Source organism: Parasteatoda tepidariorum, chromosome 8 (genome assembly GCF_043381705.1).
Source record: "Parasteatoda tepidariorum isolate YZ-2023 chromosome 8, CAS_Ptep_4.0, whole genome shotgun sequence".
NCBI lineage: Eukaryota > Metazoa > Arthropoda > Arachnida > Araneae > Theridiidae > Parasteatoda > Parasteatoda tepidariorum.
The window spans coordinates 8,175,541-8,200,141 of record NC_092211.1 but is presented as its reverse complement, the minus strand read 5'-3'; the positions used below and the strand labels follow the sequence as shown (position 1 = coordinate 8,200,141).

Genomic DNA, 24,601 nt, shown 5'->3' with positions numbered 1-24,601 from the left:
ACACTTTTCAACTTTCAGTTTGGCATGGAGTAAACTACAAAATAGATTAGGAACAGATAAAGCTACGTAACTTGTAAAAGTGTATCGCCATCTAAGAGAGAAATGTAGACACTTTGAATCTGATGTATGATAATAATAAATAAAAAAAATGGACCTTTTTTTAAAGTTAACTCTTAACATCTGCTGACAATTTAGGAGAAAGTTTAAGACCATTAAAAACAGTTAAAAATTAAAATACTATTTTTAAGATTTTTTAAATATTATTTTTAAGATTTCATTTGAATATGATTTATTTTGTTTCTTTTAATCATGTTTAAAAAAATTGAAAACAAACAACAACAAAAATTCTATTAAGTGATACATTAAACAACAACAAATTTAAAGTTTTATTTCCTGGTTTTAAAAAAATAAGCTAAAACTTTTTATCTATGCTATTTTATAATTTTAAGATTAATTTGTTTTTTGAAATTATAAACTCAAAATATATCTAAAAATGAAGTCCTTTTCTAAGGTTAAATATCTGAAAAATGGGACAAGTAACTGATACTCTATATAATTATACGTAATTTTAATTTCACTTTCTATTAATCATATTAGAAAAACATGGAAGACCATTAAATATTTATTCCAGTTTAATTATTAAAGGTAAAAGTCAGATGAAATTTTAGTTTTTACTGATTATAAATATTTATAAATTCAAACAATAAAGATTCATTAAGATTATGTTTTTAACAAAAAAGATTCATTAGTCATAGTGCATTATTTAAACTTATTTTAATTTTATAATACATATTTCATATAAACTTTTTGGATTTATTTCTATTTTTAAGCTTATACAACACTATTTAATAAATAAAAATATTTTCACAGTAAAATTTTTAACTTAATAAAATACCCAGTTTTCCCCAGGTTTTTTTTCAATAAAATCCGGGCGGGTTAGGTTTTCAAAACCCTGATCAAGGATAGCAAATTTAATCCAAAGTGGAAAGAATTATAAAGAAATTTGTCAAAGACAGGGGTCTGTCCAGACATTTTGTGAAAGGTCCGTTTTTCGTGAAATTGTGAAAAAATTACTCACATTCTTTCAACCAGGGTTCGCTTTTATGAATTTGTGCAGATAGGGTCCGGTTATTGCAAAAAAACTTCTTCAAGGAGTTTTTAAATTGTAAATAGATACAAGATTATGCTCAGCACTGTAAAATTATAATAAAAAAAATTTAAACTTTCAAAAATAAACAGCAATTGCTGCTTCTAAATTAGAGATGCAACATACAAATATTCGGTATTTAGCCTATACTGCTGAAGGTTGAATATTCGTTTCGGACGAATAATGGAAGAATCGTCTGCCGAAGACAAAACTTAATTCGTTTACATCCATCTTTCTTGTTTTCTGCCCTGGGAAGGGTTTATTCAATTAACAAAACAATAATGAAGATAAACAAATTTGTGAAGGATCCGATTAAAAGAAAAATCATTTTGTGAAGGGTCCGTTTTAAAGTTAACTATTTTGTGAAGGGTCCGTTTTTATGAAAAGATATTTTGTGAAGGGTCCGCTAACGGACCCAAATTTCTTCTAAACAGACCCCTGAAAAAAGTAATAAATTTCTTCCAACTCAAGAAGAAATTCTTTTTAAAAAAGGAACCGAAGAAAAAGTTCATTCAGTTTCAAATTACAATCAAGTTTTAATATCCAAGCTATTTAATAAATATTTTAATAAATCAATTATAAGTGAAAATAAAAAAGTAAAAATTTAAAAGAAAACTAAATGTAATTAATTTCTTAAGAAAAGAATCTTAAAAATATTGCAATTAAACTGTAATGTACTGAGTTAAAGATCAAATATAGTATTCACAAATAGCGTATTAATTTTGTAACCAAAAATTTAAAATGAAAACTCTAAACAATTTTCATGATGATATATGTATCAATAAGTGATACAAATATTTAGTAAATTAATATAACTATAATAAATATACATCTAATAAAAATAACAAATATTAAATAAATAACTGAGATAAATATTTAGTGGTCTTTCATGTTTTTATAATAAGATTAAGATATAGAAGAAAGTGAATTAAAATTACGTATAATTATAAAGAATATCAGTTACTTGTCCCATTTTTTTCCAATAATTAACCATAGGAAAATAATTTCATCTTTAGATAAATAATTTTAAAAAGTTCTCTTATAAAAACTTGTAGCTTATTTTTTTAAAGCCAGAAAAATAAAACTGTTTAAATTTGTTAACATATCACTTAGTCTAAAAAAAAATTTTTTTTCAATTTTTTTGAACATGGGAATCAATATTTGCAACTATATTTGAAAAAGTGGATCTTTTCAGACTACATTATTTAAATTTCTATTTGATTTAATTTCATTAAAATATTACTTTTTGAAAAAACACACATAAACTTTTCAATAGTACTATAAAATTATAGATTCAAGTTTCCTTTACTTTACAAATATTAAAAACTTAATCATATAAATCACGCAACTCTATTTGACAAATTTATGCTGCACAATAAATTATATAAAATTAAATGTGCATCAATAAGTTTTAATAGAAAAAAATGTTTTGTTGAAAAAATCCACTTATCGTTCCAAGAGGGTTTTTTCAAGGTGGGCCCACCCAATAAAACCCGGGCGGGTTTTTTCAAAGTGGGCCCACTTGGCGAACCCTGTGTTGTGGATATTAGCAAATATTTTCGCAATCACCATGCTCTGTCAGCCTGGCTAAAAGAATGCAGTGATAGTATTCTACCTCAGTTACATGGAAGCACCAGGTGGAATAGCCAGTTAGCATGCCTGCAAACGTATGTGCGTAATCATAACTCTTACATAGAAGTCACAAATGATCATCTGATAGAGATGGATCAAAACATTGTTGCTCGCATATGTGATTTCAATCTTCTGCGACAAGTAAAAGATCTTATAAAACAACTAAAAGCAATTTCAAATGCCTTGAACATTCTACAGACCAATTCAACAACAATAGCAGATGTTTGCCATATATGGTGTAAATTGATAGATGACGACAATTTACAGCCTTATAAAATACAAGTAAAAAAAAGATTTGTGCAATCAATTTTACCTTGGCACCTTCTTGCTTATTTATTACACCCAAAATATAAAGGGCAGCTTCTCAGCAATGTACAGAAAGAGAAGGCCAGAGAATTTCTTACAGGAATAAATCCATTATTGTATCAATGTCCCTGATATGTATCAATACTGGTTTTATTTTCACAAACCTAATCCAAAAATTATAAGTTAACTATAATTTTTACCTGATATTTTCGAAAATATATTTAAGATTTATGACAACAACGAAATTTCAAACACCAACTATAGCAAAATTGAAACTGCTCATGAAAGATTCCAGATGCATAAGAGTTTTACTCATAATTATTTGCATTTTATTTTGTCAACAAACTTTTCACAAAATATTTTACCATAAAACTTTCAAAAAGATACTGTTATTGTAACTTACTATTGCAACGAAACAGCAGAGGAAGAAACAACTTTTGAATTTCAGCGGTTATGACAGAAAAGAATACAAATTTTCGTTGCCAATATTTTTCCCAATAAAGTGAATGTCAATGTTATGAATTTTTCCCTTTTTTAGGTCTCTTCACTGTAATTTAGTTTATTTTAAAGCACTAAAAAATTTATTCACTTTTCATTTTCATTCAAATTTAATCATGTAATAAGTTTATAAATAATCTTAATTTTGTTCCCATGGCAACTGATTTGGAGTTTAAATCCTTGAACTGAATGAACTTTAAGATCGGATGCGGATGTAATATACTATTCAAACAAGTATTAAATTGATATTTAAAAACGAAGTTTTATTCAACCGATTCGATTCTACTGATTTCATCTTCTCAACAAATAATTGATCATCTAACAAATAATTGATAAATGCGAGACAAGTAAACACAGTGTATATCCTTTTCTTTTGTTATTAATTATCGTGTTTTCATTTGAGATGTAAAGTTTGGTTTGCTTCTAAAAGTAATATGTCGGTAAGCAAATATATTTTAATTCCTTCCCAGTAAAAATTGGTTTTCATTGAAATCCAGTTTTCAGAAATATCCTTCAGATTAGAGTTGTTGTACGATGTCGTCCGATGAATTAAAATGAAAAAAATAGCCATTACAAAAATATTGTTGAGGTAAGAAATATTTACTCATTTTTGTGGAGGGGCTTTGTTTCTCGCATTTACATCAAAAGGGAAGGCTTCGTATCGTGAAGTAGCAGCTAGCTACCTAGCCTCAGCCATTAGCCCCATTAATAAAAAAACAGAGCTATAAGCTAACTCAGAGAGCTCGTCGTACTTTTTTACAATCAACTTTCTACACAACAATCAGTACTTATGTGTTTTGTGAGTCTGTGCTGTGTAAAAAAATATAATGCTGGATGAAAACGTACCGATAAAAATCCCCTGTCTATAAATCGTAATTATGAATCTAATCTTATATTTTACTGAAAGACCTAATAGCGCTAGTTTTTAGGTTATCAAATTTGTCACCGTTTGAACTTTAAAAAAAGAACTTTATCGCTAAACGCTGCTGTTTTTCTGGTTTTAATAAATATACCTGATTATTATATCTGAATTTGCGGTATTATAAATTGATTTTTGATTGACACAGTAATTGATTTTTATATAAAATATGGTTAGTGATTAAATCATTGTGACAAGAGCACATATAAATAGTATGTTATATCAATGAAGTACCCTTTAAAATATCCTAAAAAACAGTTTGTCAACTATTAGTTAAAGAAATTTTCTATTATTTTTATAGTTAAAACCAGTGGTACACAATCTACAGTTCATGACCCAAAACTGACCTCTGAACCATGCGTTTTGACCCTAGAACAGTTTTAAATATTAATAAAAATATATGATGTATTCTTAATTTAAAGCATTTGCATTAAAAATGTTTTTTTTTTCTGCTTTGGAAGAAATACCATTCTATTAGAAAGTTAAATTTTTAAAAAAAATGTTTTTTGCTTGATACAGATTTACTTGGAATATTGAATAGATTTATTTCTACCAAATATTAAAAAGGGAGAAATATGCCGCAATGATTTATTGATTCTTTTGTCACAAATCTGAATTTTTAATTAAACCCCCACACACACTCTTACTTTACTAAAGTATAAAATAAAATGTTCTAAAAAGCATTTCTGAAGTGAACTATTGTTTAAATTTTTATGATTTTGGAATTACTTTTTAGAATATCAAGTTCCAACTAACTCATTACAGATTTTTTTATTCTCAGAAGAAATTAATAAATAAAAAAAAAATGACATGCATTTCTACCTTCTCTAATAGTAAGTAAGAAAGGCTGCTTATTTTGCGTCTCAAAAGAAAAATTTATCTGCAAGAAGTCTGTAACGTTCTACGACAATGTCGCTATGATTTAGCCACAGGGTTCAGTGCTTGCAGAGAATAGTAATTTCTCGCAATTTTTACAAAGATGCATGTTACTTTAAATTAGGATCTAAAAGCTTTATGTGTTTAAAATTACAGTTAAATCACCTTATTCATGTTGGCCCTGAATATGGCATTTTTTTAGTTCCTGTAGCCTGCTATTGAAAAATAGCAAAAGAAAATATACTTTTTTATTTTACCAATCGTATACATTTTAAAATATAATTCTGAAGTCAAGCATCACTGACTGCGATCAGTAAGCTTATGGTTGACCACTTTGATCAGCCTGTGTAGGGAAAGAGGGTGCACGGTATTGGTCCTCGTTAAACTGTTAGACCCTAAAGTGCTTGCAGGTCTTTGGGCTACCGAAGTAGGGGAGACATCCCCTCTGCAGAGGATAAAAATTGAGGTGGCATGTTTTCGGTTCGTCCTCAGGGATGTTTCCCAGACCGTCGCCAATAGCTCATTGTGCAGCTCTAGTGCGACTTAAATAAAGTACCTACCTACCCATAAGCAGAATATTTTCAAATGTTCTGCAACAGGACTTATTAATTTATACAAATGTTCTGCATGCATTTCATTGCGAAAAAAAGTCAACTTTACGTTAAAATACTATATTTTCACTTATTAAAATACAGGATTATACACAGATACACTGCATTATTTTTTAAACCAAGGCAAACATTCTTGATTTGTTACTTTTTCAATCACTTTTGAAGTACAACTTTTGTTAATGACGACGATGATGATGATAAATTATAAATAAAATACCTGTGATATGAAGATCCGAACATTAAAATAAGGGCTGCCTTAAAAATCTTTCGAAGGGACAAGTGCCCAAATGGTGCACCATTTGCAAACACAAACATTCGCTGGCTGTTGTTCCAACAACTTCTTCATCTCCATCGAAAGCATTTGGTCTTTCAGAAACAATTCTGTCAATCGTGGATCCCCACGATTCTCAAATTGCTTTTGAAATGGGAATGGAAAATATAAAAGTCATAAACTTTATGAAATTGGAAATCTCGGAATTTAATTCTTTAACGGCTTGATTTAGAAGCTTTCTTGATAAAATAGGTGATCGATTTCTCCTGCTGTCTGCTAAACACTGATACACCCATTTTATAAAAATGTTATAGCCAAAAGCTTATTCTTTAATTTCCTCCTCAGAATGGCAAAGATACGGGAGAGGGAGAATACTGATAAATGTGCTGAAATTTGTGCAGGGTGTCAAATGTTCCTCTTTTAAAGCAACATCACTCCAGGAAAACAGCAAGTGGTCAAAGCTAAAGAGAATTCTATTCAAGATACAAATTGTTCTGCAGGATTTCGTTTGTTCTGCGACGTACGTCACAGTTTTAGGCACTTTCTGCTTCTGGGCCTACCTACTTAAAATATAATTGCATGAATTTAGTTTAAGACTGTTTTAAATTAATGTTACTATTGAGGAATTTTTCTCAATTATTTAATTCCTTTTATATATAATTATTATTTTTTTAGATTGCTGAAATGGATCCTAATGAGATATCAGTTCTTCCATTATTCCCCATTACCACCACAACTGCACCCAACCCCTCAACTTCTCTGTTTCCAGCTTATTATTTGCAAGGGCAAAATGATGGTATGCATTTGCATATTGTATTTATTGTTTGATTTGATTTAATGTAAAAATGGTTTAAGTTTGAATTTGTTGTTTGAATTTTGTAACATTCTTAAAAATAATTTTGCTTATATTGAAACATAAATTTTATTTGAACGTAAATTTTAAACAAAATCATACTAATTCTAAATTTTTATTTTTGTTCATAAAAAAAAGTGATAATTAAAAGTAAGCAAACATTCAGTCTAAATTTTACACAATGTGAATTTCAAAATACAGGGAAAAAAACTTGTGCGATTAACAGTACATAAGAAGTAAAAAATATATATGTATATGAAAAACTTCTTTACAAATTTAAAGCTTCAAAATTGAGGAAAATAATTATTGTGTAATACACACTTTTGATAGATTATTAATGAAATTAAAAATACGAAATAAAAACATTCAGGCAAGTACACGCCTGCAAAATAGTAAAAATAAAAAATAATAATTTTTTATGTAGGACATTTTATTATTCTTGCTTATATTGACCCATTGAAGTGATGCATAAATAAGTGAAATCAACTATCTTTAACTTTAAATTGCCTTTTCTCTAAAAAGCTTGTTTCATACTGACTAGTCCAACAGCCGCAATTTCTATCCAGTTGAGTTCCTTTACTGCCAATCTAACACTCTAGGCAATTATTATTTTTTTTTAAAGTTCATTAAAATTTGGAAAATTATTTTCTTTCAATATGTCATCATGTTATTTAAAAATACTTTTAAAATATCCCGCTTTTAAATGTTACTAAAGTTTTAAGTAAATCAAATGAAAAATTAATGATTTTATAAGCTCACATTTAGCTTATCCATACCTCAGCTAAGTCTTACGTCAGTAATTATATATTAATTTATCTGGATTTCTTTTATAAACTTTTTTAAAACATGTAGAAAAAATGAAAATAATGTGTATGCTTTTATTTATATGTGTAAGTAATAAGTTTACTTAAAACTACATTGTGAAATATTTATTCAATAGAAAATATATAGTATATGGTTTATATATTGTTTCGCATGAAGTCTGTACATACCCATCCAGTGTGTTGGGTATCCAGTATCACCCATGTAAAAAAAAATTTGTTTTTGCTTGGTGCTGATTAATCGAACCCAGCAAAATTTTTGTTTTCTCTCTTTCATATCTTTATTGAAAACAGAAAAATATTGTTAATCATTTCAAAATTTATCAAGAAGTAATTTGATTTACAAGGATGGGTTTTATCAGCTTTTTGGAGGAATTCTGCTCTTTTTGAAAAAAATTTAATAAAAAAATAATTTGTTTTTATGCTTTTTCATACCTATGTAAAAGCAATTCAAAATTGCATTTACTGGATTCAAAAATCATATCGCGATAAAATATTCATTCGATTACACATCCTGATTCATATTTAAAATTACATATCTTGTTTCGTATTCACACGATTTAAAATTATGCATCACGAGTCGTATCCACACGATTTGAAATTACACATCTTGGTTTGTATTTAAGCGATTTAAAAAAAAATCTCCCATTGGAATTCGTATCATCGAGATCAAAATTCACCCATAATTAAAAAAAGAAAAAAACATTTAAAATTTTATTCAGCATATATATTCGATATTTTTACTATTTTTTTTATTAAAACATTGATAATGTTTGTTCTACAGATATATCATGGATCTGTCCAGATTTTTCTGAAAGGTACCTATTTTGTGAAAATTTGGGCATAATTTGTGAAAATTAAAAATTATTTTAAAAAATCAACACAAAAATATGGATTTATCGTTTCTTACGGGATACAAAAATAAAATTTTAAGAAAAAGTATTCTGTGAAACTACCGTTTTTCCTAAAGTTGAATTTGTGAAGGTACCGCTAAACAGTATTAAATTTGTCTTGGACAGAACTCCTGTATATGCTTCTTACAGACACTTCTTGCTCAAATTTTGGGAATTTTTTCTATGTATAATTTGTTTTGCACACATTTTTGGATTTCTATTTTCGGCTTTTTACCGAACTCATCCCTGATTTATTTTGTTACTACTTGGATGTTGTGCTAATTATCACAAAGGATGCTTACCCACTATTCATGTGAAACTAATAAATCATGTTTCTTGGATTTGCTGTATGTCATCAGTCAAGTGAGTCACAGTTGGGAATGTAGTTTGTCTAAGCTAAGAAATCCTCCCGCAACAAAGTCTGAGGCTGTCTGTTGCTATGGAAACAAGAATGGATGATGCATTTTAGGGAGGGTAGCTTCACTTTAGGGCTAACCCGAGCCAAAACCACAAAAACAGTGACCCCGCACCCCTGCTTGAAATATTCATACCTCGTTACCATAGTAACCGCCACAGGTTCAGGGGATGTCTGGGGGAGTTCTTATTTTAGACAAACTATACAGACAAAACCATGATAGGCATAAATTAATGAGCATAATTAAATTAAAAATGTGACTCAATTTGTTTGTTTATAGAAGCAGTTTGATTCTTATTCAACTTTTTATTTTTGCCCTACTTTTTGGTTAAAATTGCATTAAACTGATTTGTGTGCATATTTCTAGCTTCTACTTATACACGTGTAACTATTGCTCCATTCTAATCAAGTAGGCACATCATAGCTTCCCTTAGTGGACTGATTGTAAAGTTAGGGTTCCAAGTAGAACACCGCAGTCAAGCCTCAAAGACTGCAATAAGTAATGGGGTGGAGGACCACTTGGTCATTGATCAGCCTGCGTAGGGACCAAGGGTTCTCTGTATCGGTCCTCGTTAAACTGTTACCGTAAAGCGCTCGACTTAGCATGCAGGTCGTCGGGCTATCAGGGCAGGGGAGTCATCCCCTCTGCAGAGTATCAAAATTGTGCTAGCATATTTTCAAATCGTCCTCAGGGATATTTCCCAGACTGTCGCCAATAGCCCATTGTGCAGCTCTAGTGAAAAAAGTGAAAAAAATTCTAAACTCTAAATATAGCGCCAATCGGATTCCTATGCTTATTTTATTTTGGTAATTTGTATTCTGCAAATCCCTTTAAAATCTTATCATTTAAATATCTATATTAATTGTTAGACTGGAATTACTATGTGTTCAGTGTAAATTTACTTTTGATGTGAATTCCAATGTTACTAAAGTAATTTATGCATTTTATTTGCTTTAAAGACAATAAGAATGCTGATCCCGAGTGGCTAAACAACAGTAGTTATGCTCCCTCGAATAATGAAATAGTATACAGCAAACTAGAGTAAGTATAAATTCTTATATGAAATAGTATATTTAATACATTAATTTAAAAATAAAAGACATTTAATCAATGGCAATGTTGATATAGAAAATATTTTTTAAAATTTTATTTAGGTTGTAGTAATTTTCCGAATTGAATCACATTGATTGAATTTTTCTATAGAATTATTTCAATGGATGCTACTTACTTTAGAAATTATTATTTGCTTTATTATTCAAATGTTAGATTGTTATTGTTTCTTAAAATACATATTCTAGAGAAATTGTTTTAAGCTGGTGGATGGTCGGTTGGAGCCCAGAATTTTGTGTCTATCAAGTTTTTGTTGCAAATAGTGTTCTTCTAGTTTTAGAATTATAGAGGGAGCTTGTGAGCATGACTGCTATTTCAAATTTGTGGTTTATAATTCATGTTGTAAAAAAATTTATAATGTATGAAAGATTTATTTTGTATCCGAATTCAAGATTGGGAAATTTTTATCACTTTAATTTTATATAAAAAAATTAGATTACTTTACATAAAGTTGAATGACTTAAATTAATTACCAAAATTCGGATTCAAAATAATGAAACATCAAACTAATTTTAAAAAATTTTTAGGTATTTAAATTGTTAGATATTTTAAGACTTACTATGTCTGTTCTGTTATTATCAAACCTACATGTCTAAAAAACTTTAATATGTTGGAATTTGAAAAATCGTTTGTCCATCCATCCTCGTTCCTTCTACAAACTTAAATGTTTAAATTATTTTCTACAGAAAGATCATTGAAAAATTAAACTGTTTTGCTGTTACACTTGAAAAAAAAACAAAAAACAAAGATGGATTGAATGTGCAAAGCAAGTGTACCCTTGTTGCTATCAGGGTTAGGTTTTTGCCGTCAAGAACTGGTTTTTGACTTGACAGTGGTAAAAACAGTGTTTTTACCGGTAAAAAGTGTCAAAAACCTACTGATTTCTTTAATTTATGGCATATAGCACAATATATTATTTTCAAATGAATAATAATGATAATTTATGAATGTTGTAAATGATTGCTATTGATTTTGCAACTATATACACGTATTCTTATTGAAGGATATACATTCATATAGAAATATTGTAATAAACTTATTGAAAATAGGGATACAGTAGGGAACCGATTATCCGGAACGATCGGGACCATCGCTATTCCGGATAACTGATTTTTCCGGTTTTCTGAATCGCTACAAAAAGCCGTTTTTTTTATTCTTAAACCCAACTAAAAAAAAAAAAACTTGGAAATAATCTTAAAAGTAGGAAAAAACGATGAAGTAATACACTAATGATTATTTCCAGAATGATAGTAAGGTAAACATCTTTAAAAAAAGAAAGAAAAATCGTAAAATCTTACGAGGAAAAAATTTTTTTTTTTTAAATGGCGAGAANATTTTATTGCCCAAAAATGAATTAATTTTAAATTATAAGCAGTTAAACTCAAATAAAAATAGTTTTACCAAAACTATGGGTTTTTGACGTTTTTTACAGAGGGGTTTATGACATGACGGTAAAAACCATGGTATAAACCGGTAAAAACTGTCATGTGTCAAAAACTTGCCAACCATGGTTGCTATACTAACAAATTAAAGCATACAGGGCAGAAAATTTTCCATTATCAGAGTTTCTAAAGCCAGAATGAGAGAACATGATAATTTTTTTTAAAGTTATAAATAATACAGTGAGAGTTGTGATGGCTTAGGGGATAGAACATTTGCTTTCCAATTATTTAAATTTTTAATTTAAAAAATGAAGGAAAAAATCTAGAAAAAGCTCTGAGAAAGAAACTATTTAATTTACACTACATATTTTTAATAAAAAAGAAAATTAATCTTTTATTATCTGATCTATTAATAAGTTAAAGAAGATTTAATTTTTATAGTTTTATTTCTAAATCAATATCATTCATACAAATCACTTGAGCATATTATGTTGTTGTAATTTTTTTTAAAGATTTTTCACCGGATTTTGTAGCATAATTAGTTTTTATTTTTAAAGTTATAAAGTTTTTTTTAATTTTTCATTTTAAACTAAATTTTGTATTTTTTTATGACTTTTTGTAGGAAAACTGTTGATTGTGATACTGAACATGTTAGAGCAAGCAAGAAAATCAAGCATTCGAAGAAGAAAAAAGCTAAACACAAAAGTGTTACTCCAAATACAACTAGTGAAACTTTTGTAGTTCCAGAAAAGTATAACGAATATAAATTTCCTTTCCTTTTAAAAATACCTTAATACAGTTGTTTTGTGTAAACGTATAGTTCTTTTAAAACAGCTATAGATCAATTCTATTTTGTTGTTTTATTGGGGGAAATATGCTTATGATTGTGAAGTTTTTACTGAAACTGTATTTTAAAACATTTCATTAGAGAATGAAATTTATCAAATTAGTGTTGAAATTTAGTATGTATAAAAAATACAATTTGTTAGTCTGGGAGATTTTTTCTCTAGCTCATAAAATACTGCAAAATCCTATTTTTTATGCAAAACAATTTTTTCTTAATGATAAATGTCTTGTAATTTGTTTTGAAATTGTCGGTGTTATGTAATTAACAATAAAAAAAATATATTTTGTCGAATAATATCAGTAAAATTCTAGTGTACGCTACAAGTTTGGTGCGATTTTAGAAAATGTCACCACTGCCATAAGGATGCTTGTCGCCAAACTATTGGTATACTGGCCAAATGTGTACCAGGCAGTGGCACTAAAAGAGCCAAACTAAAACTCAACTGTTTAAAAAAAATGTCTAGCTAAAATCTACTACTACAGACTACAAACTTTATTGCCTTCTCTAACACTGCCAATGCCAACAAAACCTATTGTGTAAAGTATACCAGGTTGTAATAATATTAATATCGTTGAAAATTATATGTTATTATTAAAATTGAAAATCCAGTCTGAAGGATCGCACTAATGGGGGACTGTATTAAAGAGAGTGGACAGTAGTAAGTTTTTCTATTCCTCAATTTTTCAGTTTATGAACATTATATTTTATTTATGATGTGAAAATTAATATGGTAGTTTTCAATCTGCAGTTGGAGAATTAAAAAGTTGTGACTGTATGCTTACCTGTCATTCAGCACCACAGCTCACGTTTCTAAAATAAGCTGTACAAATAAAGCTAATTAAATGTTTCATAAGAAATCTTTTATTCTACTTTACATCTACATTATCAATATATCTAAAAAATTCAATGAAATATTGTCATTTGATAAAGTGGTGTATAAAGAATCAATACTTTATGTTAAAAATTGTCTTAATTTAATTGTTTTGGGTTAATTGTTGATTTATTACAAAATTTGTATCATCATTTGGTGTAAAAATATAGGTGTCTGTAGCATTTTAATACAAACTAGTGTGTTCGATCATAAATCCTACTTCACCATATGTGTTAATAAAAAACAATTTCTGCCTTGCAAAAATTAACTATCTATGCACATCATAATATTATTTCAAAAATTAGTCTTTCATTAATATAAATGGATGGTTCATTGTGTTAAAATGCATAATTTTCAATAATATTTTAAAGCTAATGAAAAAAATTTATATCTTCATTATTAATCCTTGTGATTTTTTAATCTCTTCAATAGGCAGCAATGTAGTGAAAAGCCCCGTGGCGACACGGTGACATTGTTGCAGAACTTTACCAAGTTCTTGCAGCAATATTTTTTCTTTGGGAAGTAAAACATTTTGCTTTTCTTTTCGGCAGAAATTTTTGAAAGATTTTATATTTTCTTCAGAATTATATTCAGAAGACGCCTTTCTCGCTCATCAGAGTGGAAAAAATTCTTGCGATTTTTTTATTTTCATTTGAGAACAATGAAAAATAAAGAATAATAAAGTAAAAAATTGGTTTTCTTTTCTGTAAAAATTTTTGTTCTGTTTTTTCATGCAGTTATTACTACTGATTTCCACATAGCTATTAAAATCCGATATTTTTAAAACGATCTTATTTATTAAAGCAACTGAATCTCGAAATGAAAACGCATTTAGTATCCCCTTTTTGAAGAGTCCGATTCGCAGGATTTCGTCATCGATCTTTTTTTCACGGTACTTACTGCTACAGATTTCGCGATTTCTTAAAATTTTAATTAATGTGATGATTAATTACAAAAGGCGAGAATATTTCTCATAATATTAGAATAAAAAAATATTACATATTAAATTTAAAAAATTATTTGATCCGATTTTTTAAAATTTATTTATTTTGAAGTTAACGCTTCTCTTACTTCAAATAAGTAACATGTATACCGTATATTCTGGCGCATAATGCGCCCCAGCGTATAATGCGCACCCGTAATTTCTAATTACTTTTTTTAAATTTTAAGATATACTCTTCGTATAACGCGCACGAAAATTTGGATTGTACCATCTTTCAAGATCGTAAATAAAAAGTATTTTTCCCTATCTTTTGAAAAAATAAATGAAACTGAATTTGACATGTATGTGAGGGCTAGAATTGAAAGAGCAATAATGTGATTCTGGATGGACAAAAATGGTGCTAAATTGTGGGTAAAAAGCATCTGGCAAATCCGTCCTGGTTGCGTAAGAAAACCAGAAAGCCTTTTAGAGTGGGACATGTTTAGGTCCCACCTTACAGATAATACAAAAAAAGTTGTAGTTATAATACAAAAAAATTTTAATAATTGTAATTGATAGCGGAAGACGAATATAATGAACTATTTATGTAATAACGAAAATCAATGAAGTATATAGGTAAAGGTATGTTATTTCTTTAAAATAAAAGTATTTTTCTATATTTAAATTTTTTTAATCTATAATTTTTTATATTCTGCGTATACCGCGCACCCGTAAATTCTAATGTTATTTTTTGTATTAAAAGTGCGCGTTATACGCCGGAATATACGGTATTTGTTATTAAGTATCTTACAGAAAGATATCAGTATTAGAGAGGTGTATCGCAGAAAGCACGAGAAAATTCTGCCACAGTGGTGAAAAGTTGTTTATATCGGAATATATTATTTTCATAATAGTAAAGTTCGACTAATCGTAGTATTTATGTATTTTTTATTAATTATTTGTTTTTATGTTGTTAACTAAATTTATTTATTAATTTGTGCTTATATTATTATCATAGACTTAACCTTTTCTACATTGAATGTTCAAAAGATTAAATCTAAATTTATTTTTTAGAGACTCAATTAGAAGTTACTTAAGTAAGAAGACATTTATCGAAGAAACTGGACTATCCTATGAACGAGCTTATCGAGTGGACCAACATCGAGATCCAGAAAATATTTATTATGAACACTTGGAACAAAAATATATTGCAAAGTACAAATTATATCCAAGAATGCCTGTGGGATTGAATAAAAAACAAAGAGACGAGTGGTATAAATCCCATGTACCCAAACAGCAAAATGCTCTTGTACGTTACTTCAGTAAGAAATCGATTAAAAAATTAAAAGCTATAGAAACAGTAGAAAAAATTGATATAAAAAATGATTCTTTCACAACAAATTCTACATTTATTCCTCTTTCTCTTGTTAACAGAGAATCTGATATGCGTGCAGATTATTCTCAAGAAACATTTGAAGGAATATCTCGTTCCTGGAAAACTCCTTCAAAGATTACTGATTTGAATCAAAACAAAGAAAAAGAGGAATTTTTTGTGGATTTTGAGTTGCGACAGAAAACAATTCATTTCAATAAAAAATTATCTGAATGTCCTAGGGACATTCAACTGTGGCTGGACTTTGTTTCCTTTCAAGATGAGTTGTGTGAAAGAAACCAAAGTTCCGATTCAATTCCAGAGTCTTCTGTGATAGAGAAAAAAATTGCAATTTTAGACAAAGCTCTAAGCCACAATCCTAAATCAGTTCAACTGAATGTTGCAAAGTTAAAACTCTGCAGAAGTCTGTGGAAGTTAGAAAAATTGATACAAAGCTGGGATAATTTAGTGTTCTTGAACCCCAATAACGTAGAAGTTTGGCAGGAATATTTTGTTTTCTTTTTGACGAATGTAACATATTTTACCACCCCTCGAATTTTGAAGCTCTACTGTAAATGTCTTGCGACTCTTTCAAATCTTAATGAGGGCATAATTGAATCACATGAAGCACCTCCTGATATAGTACCTAGAATGTTAGGTAGGTATTAAAGTCTCTTGAATGTTTCTATTTTAAAATGTTCTATGTAGAATATATAATTTTAAAAATAGTTTTAATTGCAGAATAGATAGCTTTGTTCTAAACACATATTGCAAAGATGGGCAAAATAAAATTTAAAAAAATTCTCCTCTTTGTGGGGAGAGTAGATATCGACAATGTCAACCTTCATCTGTGAAAAGGTACCCCAACATGGAATCGAGTTAACAGGTCTTATATACTAGTGATTTGGAATTATATTTTTGTAGTGGTAGACACACTACAGTATTACCCCATCAGAATTATATCTGTGATAGAATTCGATGAACGGAAACCACTAGTTGATTCATTGCTGTTTTGTGAGAAACCGGGAGAGCTGTATTAAGCTCACCATACTTTTTTCTCATCGTGAGAGCTGTATTAAGTAACGGGAAATAATCTTTTTACATGTGTAGTGTCGTAATATTTCACATATACACGTCTTTTACATATAATTCCAATTCACCACACAAAGAGACAGACATTTCAAAATAAAAGTAAATCCAATTATCAAACAGGAAAAGCATGACTGAAAATTTTATTGTTTCTTCTTAAAACACTGATGCACTAAATATGAAAAGCTATAAATCATGACCACCTAGAACTTAGAATAAGATTTTAGGGGGTTCTTTTATTCAAAGGAGATTAAATGTGTTTTACATTTATTGTATTCTAACATCATTAGGAAATAATTATTTTAAGAATTTCTCTGTTACTTTTTCTAAATCAAATGATTAAATTTTAGTCGCTGTGAAGGGTTCAATGTAGGCATTCTAATAGTCATTAAAATAAAATATATTTTCAATGGAAAAGCAAACAAGACTATGCATCGGTTTTCTATATGAAGGTCTGTATATGTGTATAGAAAGTATTTCATTAAACAATTAGTATTAAAATATACTTTTGCTATTCATATGTAGAACAAACAAAAAAAAAATTCAGTTTTAAATCCATGTATTTTTTTTTAAAAAAACAACTTGTTTTTGATATTTTTAAATAAGTTACGAATACTTATCAGAAACTGACATATTTTCGTATGACTAAAGAATCTATAAAAAACTGCCCCACTGACTTTTATACAGTCAAACCCCGCTATAGTAAACTCCTGGATATAGTGAATGAAATGTTCGCTCCCCTGCCTTGCTACACACGTATAGTGTTACATTTTGTGGATATAATGAACCAAAAAAAGAGGGGAAGCTGGATATTATGAACTTTTTTTCTATCCTCGACTGATTTATTATCTTCATTTTTTCTGTAATAATTTTGAAATTTCTACTTCAAAATAAATACATATACCGATTTTTAAAGCCATCTACTGCATGAAATGTAGCAATAAGCATTTTTCTTGTTTTCTTCATTATTGAATTGGTTCAGCATTCAAAGAAGCCGCGATCTTCCAGTATCTGGACAAATGCTTCAAGTCAAAACTGATGAAATTGCTATGCAATTGGGTGAGACTGCTTTTATGTGCTCGAATGACTGATTAGACAGGTTTAAAAAGCGGAGTGACATAAATTCAAGATGACATGAAGAGTATTAAAAAATAAAAGTTCACACATTTTTGTTGCTACTTATTATCTTTCAGTCATTTCTGTGTTTCATTTTATTCGCCATTTATTTAAATAGTGTGTAATAAAAAGGGGTAGTTGGAAACCATTAGTTAAAAGTGTCTGCGGAACGCATATAGTGAAGTCCCGGTTATAGTGAACCGAAATTTCGGTTCCTTGAAGGTGCACTATACCAGGGTTTGATTGTATTTATGTATAAATAATAGTTTTGGTATTAACAAACTTGAACTTTTTCTTCAGATATTTTTAGCCAAATGTGTTTTGTTCTTAAAAGTTGTGGTTTCATGGAGAAAGCAGTTGCGGCATTCCAATCTTTAATTGAGTTCAACTTATTTCGAGAGAATGGTATTGAAGTCCTTCCCCTTTCTGACCAGATTTCATTTCTGGAACCATTCTGGGACAGTGGATCGGCAAGATTTGGAGAAGATGGTGCTATTGGTTGGGCAGCCACAGTTAATGAGAGAAAAATTACTTTCAACAAAATTGTTACCCAGTCAGGTAAACAAACATTACAAATATCTATTTTATTTTATAATCGTCATTAAACAGCCGACCCAATTTTCTCGTTCTACTAATGTTCTACTAATGTTCAACTCTGTAGTATTGTGATTTTTAATCCCATTTGTAATTTTGAACCAAAATTTTCTTTCAAAAATTAAGATCGGTTTTTAGTTTTTCTTTTGTATATAATATTTTTATGAGGATTTTTACGATAGCACTGCATTTTGAAAAGCGTTTCTGATAGATATCTTTTTTAAAGTTTTATGAATAATTTTTTCTAGAAAATATTATTTTTATCATTAGAGTTTTGTATTAAGAATTAAGAAGATATTTTTTCTTTTTTTCAACTTTATCACTTTAGTTTTTTTTTTTCAATCCTGGTTACTCAGTTTTTCATTTATCTTAAATATTTCTAATTATCTTAATATCTAATTTTCTTTATTGTCTTAAATATTTCGATTATAGTTTTTTCCCCTCTACCTCATACTAATAATGTAGCTAAGTTTTGATTACTTTTTTTATTTTTCAATAATGACTTGATGCATAAAACGCTTTATCCGTGCAAAACGGACAAATCATGTTTTCTCTCTCTCTCTTTTTAAATAAGTTCATTTTCTGAAATCTTTAAAATTGTATAATTAAATATCAATCTTTATTAAGTATGAACTTTTTAAAATTATTCAGCGCATATCCATTTTCAATATCCATCCACATCCAATATTACCTTGCGCATATCCATTTTTGGGACAATCCTTGGTAAGTAACAAATCCCACATGCTTCTGTACTGCAGTAAGAATATGCCATGAAACAAAATCCTTCTATTTCCGTTTTTAACTGCATTTTCACTTCTGTTTTCATATTTTAATCTGGCAATCATATTACAAGAATATTTTAAATCATTCTTGAAAGTTTTCAGTTTATTTAAGTTCATTTGAATTCGCTACTCGTTTTATAGATTTCGTTTTATGTGTTGCTCTGTTTTTTCTTAACATTTTATTTTCTGCTTTTTACGTGATATATTATTTTACTTAATGGGTTCTATTTTGTTTTAAATTTATTTATTTTTAGTGTTCCTCACACTATTGTATTGATATATTTTGCTTTGGCTATATTGATACAATATTAGAATTCACTCCTTTTTTCGGATATCATTCTGCGAGCTGATGAAGAGATTATATATTTTCATTCCCCCCCCCCGCTTTTTGATGTATATTTTTTGAATATTTTACTTTAATAATTTTNTTTTAATAATTTTTCTTCTTCTCTTTTCATTAATCTTTAATATTTTCCATGTTTTCTCTATATTTTTTAATTTATTTTAATTTAATTTATTTGTGAGTTTTATATACTTGCAACTAATGTGCAGTAAATGAAACTTATTAATTTTCTACCTTTTTTCTTTTTATCCTTTTTGTCTTTATTATGTTATATATATATTCTGAAGATTTAAAATGTGCCTGATTTTAAAAACAAGCAGATTAACTTTGTAAAAACTATATATAATTTCAGAAGTACATGCCCATATGTATTTGTTTTATGTACCTTTAAAATTATAAAGAGTTTTTTAAAAATTAAAACATATATTTATCACAGTCATTGTTTAAATCTTCAGAATAAAACAATATCAATGTGCAGTAGTGGGCACTTCTTTTTCAATAAATTTTGTTTTCTTGTTTAGATCTAAATAACACTGAGGATGACATCCTTGACAAAAAACTTTCAATTCATGAAACATGGCTCCAATTTGAAAAGTTACGAGAACACCATCACTGGTTGCCTTGGAAACCTAATCCCAATTATGACCAAACTGATGATGACATAGATGATACGGAAAGAATTATTTCCTTTGGTGATGTATCCAAGTATCTCTTTCGAATACCGAAAGAGGAAGACAAATTTTTGTTAATTTTTCATTTCATACAATTCCTAGGTTTCAACTCACACAATTTTGAGTGCAATTTACCATCCCTTAACTCTAAATCAATTTATATTGATATTTTCAACTTTGACAAAGTAACAGAAACTTTAAAAACTACTCTGTTTAAAAATATCTCTTCACCTTTATGCTTTGAAAAGAAGGCAATATGTAAAGAAAAATTTGAATTTTTAAACAATGTTTTCTCTCAGTCGCCATGTGTGTTTTCATCGAAATTCAAAACTTTTTTATCTTTGATGCAATTAAAATTCTACCGAGAATCTGCTTCTGAAATTGGCAACTCGATTATAAAAGTGGACGATGTAAAAAAACTTTCAAAATCTGTTCTGCAAGAAACCGAAAATCGTAACCGTTTATCACTGTGGTTTGAATTCATAAAAATAGAGTCAATAAACTCAGAAAGGAAAGCAAAAAAAACTTTTGAGACTTTGATAGGTTCTAGCTCTCAGGGTCTAGCTGCAGGAACCATGACGACGAGAGAAATGTGGTATTTTATCCGTTCTTACTTGGACTACTCTTTAGGAATAACGGACAAATCTTTCTGTGATCGAAAAATATTTTCTCACGAGGAAATAATTGCTATCCTTATTTGTATCGGCTGCAAAGAAAAATACACAAAAACGTCTTCCAGTGAGTTTCTTAAACCAGTGTTCCATTTGAGAGCTGTTTCAAATTATAAAAGTATGCTTCATCAAGAACTACAATCTGTTGTTGGCAAGGAGTTTGATTTCTGCTTCTGCATTGACCCGACTTCCTATTCAGCTTTAGACTGTGCAAAATGTTTTGCCTTCTTACAGTATTTTACAAAAGGTATTGATTCAGCTATGAATGTTTTTAAAGAGGTTGTTGACTATTTTATTGCAAATCTCCAAAATGTTCCTAAAACGTAAGCAATATATTTTTTTTTATTTGTGTTTTTTCCTTCTCTGTTCTTTTTTCTTCTTTAAAATGAGTAGAATTACAAAAACCATTTTAAATTTAATTATTCAAGCAGTATAGTCAATAAATGAATATAGATATCTTAAATTTTTTTATTAGTAATATCAAAAAATTAAGTAATTATACTATCAGGGTTGGAGTAATTTTATTGTCAGGGTTAGTTGTATTATCAAGGTAGAGAACATGTTCTTTTTAATAAAAAAATCAGAATATGTTTTTTTTTTTTTACATATATTAATCACAGCTCATATAAAATATTTTAATATTGTTCAAATATCATGTTATAATATAGCTAAAGTACTTGATATTTCAAACTAAAATGTTTAAAATTATTATTTAATCATTCAAAACTATTTACTAAATTAATAAAATCATTGCTATTTTTATACAAACTCGATATCCTCATGAATTTGTAAACACAANATGAAATTGAAAATCTAAAATGTAGCAGATACCCTGTACAAACTCGATATCCTCATGAATTTGTAAACACAAAATATGTATCAAACGTTGAATAAATTAATAGACTAGGAAACATGAAAAAAAGGAAGTATATTTCTTAATTATTTACACAAACAACATATTTAAAAAGTTCTAAAAATATTCATATTTAAATAAACACAAATTATTTTACCTACATTAAATAATTCAAATTTTTTGCACCTTAACTTCTTTAAACTTTGCTATTGGTTTTAAAAAATGAAATCATGACTTGATCCTTGGACAAAAATACATGTTATCAGACACATTTTTACATACATACACAAAATTATCAAATTTTTATAGTTTTAATTTTTGATAACTTGTTATGTTATCAGTATGTTATCAAAAATTAAAACTATAAAAATTTTATTATTAATAATTTTTATATATATGCCAGAATAATACTTCCAATTTTTTCGTTTGTTACTTTTAACTTCATTAAAAAAGTCATAAGACTTGCAGTTTTTAGTATTTTCTTTTGAAAAAAAAATTCTTTTGTAGCACTTTCTTATCAAAAAAAATCTGAAAATTTAGTTTAAATAAATAAAAATAAAATATTTTTTGCAGATGATTGTTCATGAATGTTGAGATAAATTGCATTATTTTCCACTCCAAGTTTGAATTTTTAAACAGTCTCAAACTTGTTAAAGAATTATAATAACTGTAAGACTGTGTGTATCCTTGACGAAGTATTCCAATTACGAAACATGATAGCTTAAAATATATATTTAATAATATATATTTAATAAACCAACATAACATAACATGCTAGCATTAAGTAACAAAGATTATTGATGAACATCTATTAGTAACATGTTTATATACTCTCTAGATCGGTGAGGCAGCTCTGCTGTTCAGCAACTACAGGCTGCCGTCATTGATTCATTAATAATGGCGGAAGGTGACGTCGGCTGACCTCACAATAACAATAGAAAATTTTAAGAAAAATTCAGATAGGCTTCTTTCAAAAAATTTTAATTTCTCTCTATTCTCGAAATCTTGGGTGACATTTTGGTGTTACTAAACATTTTCTCAGAATGTAATTTATGTCTTTAAAATAATCTTACAGATAAAATATGATGTAACAAAAATTTCTTCAGATTTTAAAAAAAGAATGAAATGAAAAGAATTGAAAGTTTAAAATTAATTTATCTTATTTCAGGTAATATGAAATCTTTACAATGTTTCAAGATTGAAAAATTATTTCATAGTTATCAAAAAATTTAGTTTAGAAGTTTGATGTTGTAAAAAAAAGCCGGTCATGGGCACATTTGAATTTTGCTTGTGTATAACTGTATATAACAGTATTCTTTCATAGTTAAAAATCTATTCGTAATTAAATTTTTACAATAGTGTGTGAGTATTCTAATTGGAATCTCTAACCTAAATTTCCTGTATGAAGCATTGCCATTGGTGAATTTTTTTACTCTCACATGTTTTAAAGTTGTGTTTGACTGCTGAATTGAAATTTCATAATTTTTTAAAAGCTGAAGTTCCACAAAAAATTCTAATGATCGATTTTTAATTTTGTATTATACTAACGTAGAATAAATTTCTTGTTAATACTGATGCATTCAAGTTTTGTTTAAATTATCCCAAAAAATTTTTTCCACCCATAGGACTCTGATAGAGCAAATAACAATTTTCCAAGCTGATTTGCTCAACTTTCATACCTGGAATTCTGATTTTTCACTCAAACCTCTTCATTCTTTCTTGCAAACGTGTGTGTCGGACTATCCAAACAACTCAGCTCTTCTTCACTATTTGGTGAAATTGAAAAGTGCCTCTTCTCTTATCAACCCCACCAGAAGGTACTATTTAATCTTTTAGCATGTATTTATCAATTATTTTGATGTTATTATTATAATTTGTAATGATATACAAATAGTTCATTGAAATAAAACTTCTTTTTAACAATAAAATTAGTGTTCGTGCATAACTGAAAAAGTTATTTTTGACACTGCCTGTTTTAAAAAATAAAAGGAAACTGATCTTATCATATATAATGCAACATTCCATGCTAAAATAAAATAAACATGAGCAAGGTTGAGGTTTTAGACGTCCTAAATTGATTTTGGACATGACACTTGCGGTTTACAGTCTCAAACTGTCCTAAAGTGTCCAAAACAAGTAATAAAATTTGGTAAAAGGTAAAAGTTCTGAAAGGTGTAACCATTGTATCCATAATTACATATATTAATAAATATTTGATAAATAATATAATATAATAGGAAAATATTTATAAGTTTTAAAGCTCCACAATTCATTGAACAACAAAAGTGAATACCTTATCCTTTAATTATGTTTTTGCTTAAGGATAAATAATGAATATTAAAAATAATAATTAACTTTTTTTAATAAAGCAAAAAATAGTCTTCATTTTGTGTCTTGTTCAAAAATTAACCTTTTATTTTTCACAATATTTTTTTAAAATTGTGACAATTTTAATAAAAAGGGCTTTGGACAAGACGGTTTAAACTGCATATTAATCCATTCTGTCCTAAACCTTGTCAACTCTGAACATGAGTATTTTATTATAAATTATATCTTATGCATAACTGAACAAGTTACTTTGACACTGCCTGTTTTAAAAAATAAAGGGAAATAGATCTTATTATATAATGTAACATTCCAAGCTAAAATGAATTCCACATAATAATACCACATAATATACGAGATAGAAAATAACGTTTCAGGGCAAAGATGACTCTCCGCTTTGCAGAGAATGT

The 24,601-nt window shown here is 28.2% G+C and overlaps 2 protein-coding genes and 1 long non-coding RNA gene across 12 annotated transcripts in view; 2 read left to right on the top strand and 1 right to left on the bottom strand.

Moving 5' to 3' along the window:
- LOC107444808 (uncharacterized) overlaps positions 1-3,620 on the bottom strand; it is a 36,541-nt gene extending 32,921 nt beyond the window's left edge. For 2 of the 8 annotated variants that reach the window (XM_071184459.1, XM_071184455.1), the window contains exon 1: positions 3,489-3,620. The gene's annotated coding sequence lies outside the window, so the exon portion shown is untranslated. Of the gene's footprint in view, positions 1-3,092 lie in introns of all 8 variants that reach the window. The other 6 variants (XM_071184463.1, XM_071184462.1, XM_071184460.1 and 3 more) reach the window with 4 other exon arrangements.
- LOC139426217 (uncharacterized) overlaps positions 1-24,601 on the top strand; it is a 189,318-nt gene that overhangs the window by 37,776 nt on the left and 126,941 nt on the right. The gene's annotated exons all lie outside the window — the stretch shown is intronic.
- LOC107444804 (nuclear exosome regulator NRDE2) overlaps positions 4,325-24,601 on the top strand; it is a 31,911-nt gene continuing 11,634 nt past the window's right edge. For 2 of the 3 annotated variants that reach the window (XM_043054412.2, XM_043054410.2), the window contains exons 1-8: positions 4,325-4,455; positions 6,936-7,056; positions 10,203-10,284; positions 12,358-12,486; positions 15,450-16,405; positions 18,253-18,510; positions 20,193-21,336; positions 23,492-23,683. In XM_043054412.2, coding sequence (XP_042910346.1) covers positions 6,945-7,056; positions 10,203-10,284; positions 12,358-12,486; positions 15,450-16,405; positions 18,253-18,510; positions 20,193-21,336; positions 23,492-23,683 — 2,873 coding nt within the window. In that variant the 5' untranslated portion in view covers positions 4,325-4,455; positions 6,936-6,944. Of the gene's footprint in view, positions 4,621-6,935; positions 7,057-10,202; positions 10,285-12,357; positions 12,487-15,449; positions 16,406-18,252; positions 18,511-20,192; positions 21,337-23,491; positions 23,684-24,601 lie in introns of all 3 variants that reach the window. The other variant, XM_043054411.2, reaches the window with a different exon arrangement.